Below are 11,582 nucleotides of genomic sequence, written 5' to 3' on the forward strand. Positions count from 1 at the left end.
AGAGCGGTTTCCACAGAATAACCACACTTCAAGAAGCACTGGTGGCATGAAATACACACTGACTTTTAAATTACAGAACTTCAAAGGTTGACTAAGTATTTTTAGCTCCTGAAATAAGCAGAAATCTTGAGTTTTCCTTTCAGAAAAGAAAGGTATATTCTGCAATTAAAAACCAAAAAAAAAAGTGCTTTAGTAGGTTAAACTTGTAAAAATAAGAGTTCTGCTTTAAAAAAGTAAATGTAGTCTTACTTTGGAATTTTGGTTTGGAATCTGTTATTGACTGGGATTCTTCCCTTCTTATCAAGTTCAATTCCAATATCCTCAAGACCCAGATTTTTTGTAAAAGGTCGTCTACCGATGCAAACGAGGAGCACATCACAAGTTATTACTTCTGCCTTGCCACCAGCAGCAGCTTCAACACTACAGAAAAAACAAATAACAAAAAAGTTAAGCTGTAAACTTTCAGCATTGTATTTCTTTACTACTACTAATACAATACAGATGGTGATACTGGCTGGACCTGGCATCCAAAATGCTTGCGTTCAGCCTACACCACTCCCTCACAAGAGCTGAGGAGCAGAAGAAGGAGGAAGGGACAGTAACTCGTGCTATATTTGTTAACAACTCATAGATACAGAAATTCAGGGTATATATCCACTAACAAGTGGCATGACCTGATGTGATTAAATCTGCATAGTAAAATATACTATACAGGGTACTCAATATCCAAACTATACCTATTTTGGAGTGGGGTAGGGCCATGTATTCTGAGCAAGCTTTCTTCTGGCCCAAGGACCAAACACCCTCTAGCCGCTGCCCTGCATCAGCTGCACCCCTCAAGTGCATCTTTGTGTTTAATGGCACCCAGAACAAGTTCACTTCACGTGTTCTCAAAGTGCAAGAGCCAAAGCATGGTAAGTGAGGGAAAGTAGGAAACATGTTTCTAAAGCACATTCCTGAACCAGAATGAAACACTAAATGTAGAAACAGACTACAAGAGAGATCCAACCAGCATCAGCACGGTACATAAAGAAGCTTAAATCTAGGACCTTTACAATGCTGGAGGACAGAGTACCCGAAGCTATGGCGATACCACAAACACAAGTCACCATATTAAGATTCCAGAGGGAAAAAACCACATTTAAATAACATTAACTGAAAACTCAGACTACAGTTTCTGCACAGAGAACACACTACCAAGAAAAAGAACAGAAGTAGCATATACATACGGACTTTTACAAAGCAAATTTGCTTTATACATTTATCAGCTGTTCATCTAGAACTCAGAGGGCTTGAGTGTGGCCATTAAAAGACACTCTGACATAATTTCATTTACTTCTGCTTAAAAGCAATAAAATCTCTGCCACGTTTATTTTGAGACAAGAGGAGGAATAGACAAAATAACCCTTCAGTTATTTCCAGCCATTAATTCTTGGCTGGAAAATGACTGTATGAACAATCCTATGATTTATGGAACAATCCATAAATCCAATTATGATTTATAGGAACAATCCTATGTATTTATGTTAATTATACCAGAAGCAAAGATCTTCCACAAAAAGAGTGATTCAGAGTCCTGATTTTACTACTGTTCATACTATAACAACACTTTTTATACTGGCATGCCTTCAATGCAAGTCAATGGAACTGCTTCTGTATAAGCGGTCTAGGACTCAGTAAGCCCAAAATTACAAGATCTAGGTTACAATACAGGATAAAAATTAAATTTCACTGAAGAATTGAGTTTCACCCTAAATCCATTTTTTCCCTGTTTAAAAAATAATATCAGACTGTATTTTTAAGTAAGTTTGATGGACTGCAAGGAAGAATATCTATACGGAATTCTTTCAAGTTTTATGTTAAAAAACTTACGCTACATCAATTTTTCCATCTGGTTTCTTGGTAGCACCAGTAACTTTGGTGTTCAGTTTAAACTTTAATCCCTGTTTCTGAAGAATACGTTGGAAGTTTTTAGAGATCTCCATGTCAATTCCCATTCCACCAACATGGCCCATGAACTCAACAGCAGTCACATCGGCACCAAGGCGCTGCCAAACCGAACCCTGCAGTCACGATAATATAGGTAAAAAGTTTTTTAAAAGCAATCTTAATATTACTCACAGACCAAAAATCTTTCAAGAGCAGGACAACACATAACAGCAAACTTCTTTGGTTTTGCAAAATTTACAGTGTACAATAAAAGAAGTCCAACTTTCCGGAGCCCTTCCACAAAAAATGGATTTATCACTGCCTTTTTGCATACCCAAAACTTTAATGATCGAATTCATGGAATTAAGCTTTCAAAGAAATAGCCAACAAATAATTACGTTTCAGTCAGGTATGGTTTAGGTTATAGGTATAGAAAAACTCAAAATCAAAGAATCTGAACATAGCTCAGAAAACCCAAAGGAAATTGCCTGTCATGTTCTAATACCACTACAAATTAAATCAAAACAATACCACATTAAAGAAATTTTATGCAATAAAATGGAACCACTGTTGCTTCTGTACATATTTATAACCATAACTGCTATTATCAGCTTCACCAACAAAACCCATATACACCCTATTTACCTGCAGTTACCCACACCCACCCAACACAGCATTTCACTTTGCTTACTCCTTCCCCGCTTAATGGTCACGCAGGCTAAGCAGATGTACACATTTTCAAGCAGTTCCAAGACCAGCATTCTTTTTGAGCCTCATAGTTGTGAGGCAAAAGGACTCGGACCAAGATGAACTACATACTCTCCGCTGCTTTGGTTGTTAGATAGAATGTGTATAGTCATAAAAATTTCTTGGGATTAACTGCTACACACAAGAATTTATGCTGTCTTAGAAGGAACTTCCCTTAAAAAAAGAAGTTCTCTCATCTATATATACAGCAGGTACAAACCAGCAAAAGTTACCCCCCAAAAAACCCCTGTATGTGAGGCCCCGTATATTCCACTCTCATTTCTCTGCTTAACTAACCAGCTGCAGGAGTATCCTACAACCACTTACCCCAGCTTTTCTTGTAGAAAAAGGAGCTAGCAGGCTACTAAGCCCAAACAGTTCCATTACAATCCACTCAACCGAACTTAAATCACAGCAATACAATCAAATATAAAAAATTAACACCCTGTTCATTTATAAAGTAAAGACTAAGGTTTAAATATCCTCTCACCAGTTCCACACCAATGACTCCTGCACCAATGACAACCATCTTTTCAGGGACTTTTTTCAGTGACAGTGCACCAGTGGATGACACGATATTATCTTCATCAATCTAATGACAAAGAAATCCACAAAGGTAGGTTTACAATCTCTTTTATATATTATATATAAAACACACAGAAGGTGAAGTGCAAACAGATGCAAAAATTATTACATATTAAATGATGCAGCTATGACATACAGAAAAAAGTACCACTGAAAAATACATACAGTAATGCCAGGGAAGGGAGCAACTTCTGAGCCTGTGGCTATAAGTATGTTCTTTGTATTGATAACTTGTGTGCTGCCATCTTCTTTGGTTGCAGTGACTTGGTTTTTGCCAGTTATTTTTCCGAACCCAGACACATGTAAAACCTTTAGTAATCAGAACACAGAAAATTCAGATTCCAATTACTTATCTAGGTGATGTGACATTTAATATGAATCTCACTATTAGAGAAGCTGCTAACATGTATCTTTGCATCACCATCCGGTACAAATCACAAAATAATTGTATACTATTCTTTTAAGTAGATTAGGAATGAAGAAACTGTTCATTTTAAAATTTTGCCCTTGTGGAGTCAGTCACTTGAATTTATGTGACAAGAATATGAAAGTGTAAAAAGCAAGAAATTCAGATCAGAAAAAAAAAAAATCACAGATATACCTCACACTAACCTTGTTTTGTTTAAATAAATGAGCAATTCCACCTGTTAAGGCCTTCACTGCACCACTCTTCTGTTCCATCATCTTTTCTAGATTCAAACGGATTCCTGTAACTGAAGTTAAAAAAACCCTTCTATGAAGCATTGCAGTGTTTTTATTTAAAGGAGTTAACCTCGACGCATTTTACTGTGTCAGGGCTGTTAATGTCTTGAATGGCCCTACGAAATGCTAGAGGTTACATTTGACAACCGATACGTTAAAAAAAAAGTATTACACTTTTCAAGTACAACTTACCTATCCACAATTCAGGGTTCAAAGAGCAGACACATGTCCCTAACCCTCCAACTGACAGCTAAAGGATATTTTTTATAAGCCTAAGAAGTTTTCTGACCAGAAATCTATAGTAGCCAGATCTAAACAATTAGATTTTCTTGTTGATAGAAACCATTTATGTGAACAGGCACTGATTAGCTGCTCTTCACACTCACTTTCGATTCCTCTATTAGCAAAATCTTTTCCATGGGCCAAGTGATACAGATGAGAGTTGTTCAGCAAGGCCTAAAATACACACAGAGAAATGTGAATTGGAACATACATTCACAACTGAACTAATTATTTATTACACTATCAGGAAGAAAATGTATGTATTTAAAAAGGTGTATTTCAAACAGCAAACGTACACAGTAGTTCTTACTGGAGTGTTTCATAAAGTTACATATTTAACATAAGAATAGGAAACACTTAAATTCACACCCATACTTTTTGCTCACTTCAGAGAAACTGGAAATGACTCCACAGGGATTAAAAAAACCAAAAAGGAACAGACCTTAAGTAGAGGAAAGAAAGATGATTGACTGACTCCCAGAAGAATTTCCTTGTTACCTCAGACAAGAAATTACTTGTCAACAAAACGAGGATACAAACTGGATGATGAAAATCTATACTGTAAACCTCGTTAAAATTTTAGCCTGTATAGACATATGTGAGTTAAATCTTGTAGTTGAATTGTCATAATAAAGTCGCTACAACTGCATAGCTACTTCAGCTGAAGCTACATGGCTTGGAGCTAGCTCAGAACACCACTGGACATGCAGAATTCAAAGATAAAATCAGTACAGATTTCATAAGGCTGTCTATAAATCAGCAGCTTGAAATGCAGAACCTCTATAACTATTTTGATTAGAAATAGTAATGTATTCAGGGAAGGATCTTGGTAAGGAAAATTATGTCTTTCACTATAGCTATTCCAAACATGAAACTACCGGTATCTTTGCAAGAACAACAGTGCAAGTCTGTGCAGACTGGAATCTGAAGCAGGAACAGTAAAAAATTCAAAGCACGTGGAGATACCTGCCTTATATACACATGCTTGAGTAAAACTAATACTGTCAGAATAAGGTAATTCCACTTTTACAGAAGTCTTACCATCTTTCTCTTTAAAATTCATTTGCCCATTGCACATAACTGCTACAGCCCTGAATCTGTAACATCCAACGTTAATTAAAGACACAGCCACCATTTAACACTTCAACAATAAGAAAGGAAAAAAAAAATTCAATTTATTATTTTGGGTGGCTTTTTGGAAAGGAATATTTGAATAATTTGTTACTGCCCCAGCATATGGAGCCTTCGTATGTACTTCTTAACAAGTTGATCGCCATTCAAAAAAATTTCATATAGCATCCAAGTTTAGCCATGAGTTCAGAAATATTTTCCTAAGAACTTTGAAGGATAAAAAAGGATGAGAAACTAGTTAAATAGAACCTAGCAGAGTTCCAAACTTCCAAAGTTTCCAAACTTTCAACACTGTGTTGACGGACTCCTCATTTTTGAGTTTCACGTTAGTATATTACGATACTCTGAACTTTATTAGAAGTATTAGTAAAATGTTCAGGCAAATTAATATATAATTTAAAAAACTTTGCATTTATACTGTATTTCCTCCTACCATGCTAACGGAACCTCTCCGAGCGAACAGATTAGAAATAGCAACACAGTTAGTAGGGATCTTGGTCTTACGTCTGTTATTACAACCATTACTGACTGGGCATTACCAGTGTGTTCTTTCACCTGCTGGGTGCTAATGGGGCAGATTCCTTTCATCTAACAATAGCACTGTTATCTGAAATTACTTAGAACTGGATTAACAATGTTGAATACTATGTTCATCTCAATTTTTTCTTATTTCTCCATTCTTTCAGAGTGCATGCCTTGGACTCTCTCTTTTCTCTTCCCACATGCACTACTCTACACAGGCACTACCAGCCCCCACCCTCCAAGACAACTTAGGGGGCTAGTGATAATACTAATTTAACTTAGATGAATATTTCAAGAGCTAATCAACTAGGCTCTTTCTACAGCCAATGGAGAGAGACAGCTCCCTTCAGAGAGAGTATGAATACACCCAACTGTACTGAGAGATGGTATATCCAACCAAAAGCAGAGTTCATGATTTTTCAGGGGTGCCTCTCTCCCTCTAATTTATATTTACTTTTGCTACTTCTAGTGACACAGTTCAGCATTCTTTTAATGTAAGAACACACTCTTCAACAAAAATACATCTTTAATTTGAGCAAAGTGATGAGGTGATCAAGAATATATGGCACAAGAGGTACAACCATCTGAAATAGTTAAGTAGACTACAAGAGATATAACCATGTGAAACAGAAGTCATTGCTGGTTACAACACAGACTCAGCAGCTCGGAGTGAGACGATATATTCCTATGTACTTTTGGGTTTCATCCTCTTCATCTTTTTCATTTGGGAAAGCTCACAAAACAGAATTTGCAAACAAAACGTTTCTATTGAGCAAATAAGATTTCAACCTTTTGTATTACTAATTATTTGGATCCTCAGCTCATTTGGATGATAATTTCTATTTTTAAAGAAAGTTCATCAATCTTGAAAAACTCCTTCTTAATCTTTTTCCAAGTGATGCATATAATATCTGTTGTTTTTAATGAAGTTGTGACGAAGTATGTACACTTACCTTGGACGGAATACATCCCACATTCAAACAAGTTCCACCTAATGTTTCATTTTTTTCTACACAGACAGTCTAAGGAAAAAGAAAAGGGAGGAAGAATTTTTTTTAGCAATGTTATGCTACCATTTCGTTACAGGCTATCACACAAATTAGAGTTGATGACAAAGACCAGGCATTTATCTAGTAACTCTTCCTCTACAAGTGTAATTAATTTCATTCCTACATTTATTTTGTTGCTCAGATTTCCCCTCCCTCATTATTTCCTAACTTAAAAACCACAAAATGGCTCTTTGCAACAAAATTCACTTCCAGGAGAGCCACATTCCCCACTGCACCCTATATCCCTTCATGCAAGTGTAAGTGCTGTTATTCTACTTCAAAAATCCACAAAGTTGCCTCAATTAAATACAACACTCAGTTCTGTGACAAATATCCCCCTTACAATTAAAAATCCCCAACCTGCAAAAGCAAAAAAGTAAATCAGTTAAAAATCAGCATGAAGTCATCTTTTCTTTAAAGAAAACAAGAGAGAACAAAATCCCCAAACCACAAACATTTCCCTCTCTCTAAACACACTTTCCTGCCAGAATCATTCTATAAAGTTGTGCCAATACCTATAAAGAAAGAAAAAACAAAAATCAAGTAAAGCAAAACCAAGCAAAAATAAGGTCAATATCAGAAGGCGTGGAAAACATTCCATCTCCTTCAAGGAAAAAAAACACCTGACAAAACTTCAAGTAAAATCAGATCACTTGGGGGTGTGCGTGTGTCTGAAAAGAATATTGTAAACCTTTTTCATAGAAGCAAAGAAGGAGATGCCAATTCTTTTGCAAGATGCACACATGTTCAAAGTAAGTTCCTTTGTTTATACTGTAAGAGCTCCAAATTGCTTAGAAGTTAAAGTCTTTCATAAATTCCTTAAAATGCTGCTTTTCTGCTAAAGTACAGGTGATGGTAACTTGACGAGCAGAATTCACTGTATCAAATTACAGAAACACACTGAGACATGCTGATCTTCCATCTACCCTTCCTCCTGTTTTAAGCACATGAATGCATGAAAAATGATCCAAGGGCTTTAAAAGCTGCTCTGTGGACCAAACGGTGCCAGACTGCTCCTACCTTTACCTCACAAGGAAGTTCTGCCTCATCCACTTTACACCAACTTCACCAACAAGGCCAAGCAAGGCTGTTGAAAAGCCGATACCCAAAGAACACCGCTGGCAATAATGTGGGATGCTGTGGCAGTGATACAAGGACTTAACGCTTGTGCTAGCAGACGCAGCACTGAAACCGAAGATTAAAGTTCAGTAGTTCAGCAGAGCACACTCAGGTCCTTCTGTGGATGATGTTAACTACAGAATCTTTTTGCCAGTCTCACAAAACCACCTCCTTACATTCCTCAAGGACAGTATAAACATTCTTCATGTTTATTCAGTGCTACAGGTGACACATGGAAACATGTCCAAGTATTTTGCCCACTCCAACTAGCTGTGAAACAGTCTAACAAAATTATTTTTTGCTACGATGAAAAACAGAATCCAGGACACTTTTTAACCTTCCTGTATATGGTATCCTGTTGTTAATTAACGACCCAAAGACAGCATTGCTCCAAGAAAAGCAGGCACATAGCCACAAAAAATAGCTTTAGAATAAACAAACATGAACTTACGTCGCATAAGGTCTCAATCTCAATTAAAACCTGTAGCACGGAGCAACTTTTTTCTCTGCTACCAATAGCTCAGTAACAACATAATATAAAAGCAAGAGTATCTATTAAGACAAAAAAATGTTCATAAACATGATAAAGAGAGCTCAATTATTTGCACTACGTCACAGGAAGATGTAAAACTTCTTAATGGAATCTCAAACATTTACATTAGAAGGTGCAAGATACCCAAAGAGACCACTGAAACCCAGAAACAGGAGTAAAGACCAATGAGGGGTCACTCTCAGAATCAAAGAAAAGTTTAGGTTGAAGGGACCTCCTCTGAAAGCCATCTAGTCAAACCTCCTGCTCCAAACACAACCAACATCAAAGAGCTATCAGGTGGCTTAGGGCCTTGTAAAGCCAAATTCTGAAATTATCCAAGGATGAAGACTACACTCTCTCTGAGACCCTGTTCCAGTGCTTCACTGGAACTCCATTCAACAACAGGAGCTCCTGACCAGGTGGTCATTTTTGCCACGAAGTCCAGCTGTCATCACTCAGAAGCATTCAGAAGCCAGCAGGAACATGATCAAGACATAAAACTAGCACTGCTTTCTCAGATTTCAAAATAAGTAAGAGAAGAATTATGCAGGGACAACAGAGTAAGTTGGATTCATATTAAGGCGTGAAGGTAAAAAATATCCCGCTGAAGTCACGCTCTATTGTACTAAGTTTAGAAAACCTGAAATGCATTATGCATGTCACAATACTCAGTTAAATGAGACATCATTAGTACACATCAAATAAAAGTTGCCTCTTTCAGAAGGCATTCAAAAAACAGACAGGACAGAGATGAACATAAATAAATGTAAATTAGATACTACAGTATTTCTACAGACATAATTTCACCTCTAAAATTCTCACATAGCAACAGAATTCCTCTACTCGCATTCAAAAAAGCACATCAGTTGAAAATGGTTTTTTACTCTTTTGAGTTCCCTCAGTCTGTTCTTCAGTGGCCTTTATGTCAATGTCACTTATTTTTTTTCCCCCTTCTTTGTTGGGAGAAAAATTCCTTTCCGGCATTCTTTTCCCACTTCCTGTTCCACAAGAGTATAAGCCCACCTCAATCACCACTACAATAAAAAGCAAGCGGTCCTGAGCAGCTCTGTCAGCGGCAGGGCTGTGGACAGTAATGCCTTCACATGTCCACTTCAGCTCCTGCATAATCTGGGTAAGCCAGGTAAAGATTACCGGCGTGCCAACAGCATCTGGTGGCCCAAGACATGACAGAAGAATTTCAGGTTTTCAGTATCACACGAACACCTTTCAAGTTCATCTGGATGAAAATGGTCTCATCTTACCTTAAACCCAAGCTGAGCTGCTTTGATAGCGGCAACATACCCCCCCGGACCAGAGCCAATAACTGTGACATCGGCATCAACTGAAACAGAGAACATTTCAGTTATTTGTGTTTCAGCAATTCAAATTTTAATGCAGGAATGAATACTAACTTATAATCTCTAAAATGATTTATGTTTGAAAACATAATTTTTTTAAAAAGCCAAACAGCTATCAAAAATGATGCAACTTAATAACCTAGTTTTAGCTAAGGAAGTTACACCTCACATCTGACAGTAACTTTCTGGGCAAAGGGGAAGGTTGCATGGAGGTATTCACTCTGCAGTAAGAGCAGCCAGTCTGAAATTTTACAGGGAAAATAATGTGAAATGAAATGCAGAAACTGAATTCTGTCTGATCCATCCCTCTTGCTATAAGTCCTTTAAGAACTTAACCCAAGATCTGGATAGTTTATTATAAAATTTTTCCAACATAGCTTCTATTTCTGTTTAGAGCAAAATAGAAATGCTTACTGAATGCCATAAAATTAGAGTTTATAAAGGAGAAAATATGGCTGAAATAGCTCCCTACGCAACCTCTATTAATTATGAACACAGCAGAAGTTATGAACTTTGTACATAGTTTGTATCTTGTAACCATAACCTCCTTTGGAATATTAATTACCGTCACTGTTCTTACGTTATATAAAGTTCAACTTCTATTTATAGCTTTAGCTTGACATCAAGTAAGGCAAATAAGCCACTATTTTTCATCTAAGTCTCCATGCTGACATAGATTCCACTGTCACCTGGAAGACTGACTTCCTAGTTTGAAACACTGCTTTAGTTTTTGTGGTTTGGGGGGGGCAGATGGGGGGGGGTTGATTGGGGGTATTTTGCTCCAAGAAATTATTCACCATCAATTACCTTGATCAGCATAGGTCCTTTGCGACACTGCACCAATTCCCTGGAGACCATGATGAATTCGATCAAAATGGCTTCTCTAGAAAGGGGAAAAAAGCCTTAGTTTTAAAACTTTTGTCCAAAGAAATTATTCACCATCAATTACCTTGATCAGCATAGGTCCTTTGCGACACTGCACCAATTCCCTGGAGACCATGATGAATTCGATCAAAATGGCTTCTCTAGAAAGGGGAAAAAAGCCTTAGTTTTAAAACTTGAAGTCTACCTTGAAGAAGGAAGCAGCATTCAGCCACACAAGGAGGATCACACAGTTACAGTCACCAGTTAACCAAAACAGGAACAACACGACTGAAGTAGACACATAGGTCACTGACTGGAACAAGAGGTAGAAGTCGCTTTGCCATTTACCTGCTCTGCAACCTCAGCCCATCACTACTCCTGTTTACACGTCGGTCTTATCTAAGGCTGCCTATAACGACTCAACTTTCAGCCCTTCATCCAGGGCTCTCAAACCACTTAATGACATAAATTAGAGAGCGACAGGAGCATAGGAGGAGACTTGTAGTTCTATAACCATCCCCTCTGGCCACTTCCTGTGAGCGGGCGACACCTCAGAGGTGGTTCTGGAGGGCAAGATTTTTCAGTTGTAATGGGACAGCACAGCACAGTTGCTACAAGCATCTCACGGGCCGATCATCCCGTAACTGGAGTAGAAGATGCTCCTGGAAGCATTTTTGAAGTCCCCAACGCTGTCCAGAAGGCGGGAAGCGACCCGCTGACAGGTGGCGGCTTCCACAGGCCGAAAGTATCCGCCCTCGCTCC

The 11,582-nt window shown here is 37.8% G+C and overlaps 1 protein-coding gene across 1 annotated transcript in view; it reads right to left on the reverse strand.

Annotated features, from left to right (window-relative positions):
- DLD (dihydrolipoamide dehydrogenase) overlaps positions 1-10,981 on the reverse strand; it is a gene marked incomplete at its 5' end in the record, with an annotated part of 14,344 nt that extends 3,363 nt beyond the window's left edge. Inside the window, 10 exons of the mRNA XM_010133687.1 lie at positions 250-420; positions 1,873-2,063; positions 3,167-3,268; positions 3,427-3,570; positions 3,874-3,974; positions 4,350-4,419; positions 6,852-6,920; positions 9,861-9,940; positions 10,764-10,839; positions 10,906-10,981. Coding sequence (XP_010131989.1) covers positions 250-420; positions 1,873-2,063; positions 3,167-3,268; positions 3,427-3,570; positions 3,874-3,974; positions 4,350-4,419; positions 6,852-6,920; positions 9,861-9,940; positions 10,764-10,839; positions 10,906-10,981 — 1,080 coding nt within the window. The remainder of the gene's footprint in view (positions 1-249; positions 421-1,872; positions 2,064-3,166; positions 3,269-3,426; positions 3,571-3,873; positions 3,975-4,349; positions 4,420-6,851; positions 6,921-9,860; positions 9,941-10,763; positions 10,840-10,905) is intronic.
- Positions 10,982-11,582: the final 601 nt, after the last annotated feature.

Source organism: Buceros rhinoceros, unplaced genomic scaffold (assembly GCF_000710305.1).
Source record: "Buceros rhinoceros silvestris isolate BGI_N320 unplaced genomic scaffold, ASM71030v1 scaffold9083, whole genome shotgun sequence".
Classification (NCBI taxonomy): Eukaryota; Metazoa; Chordata; class Aves; order Bucerotiformes; family Bucerotidae; genus Buceros; species Buceros rhinoceros.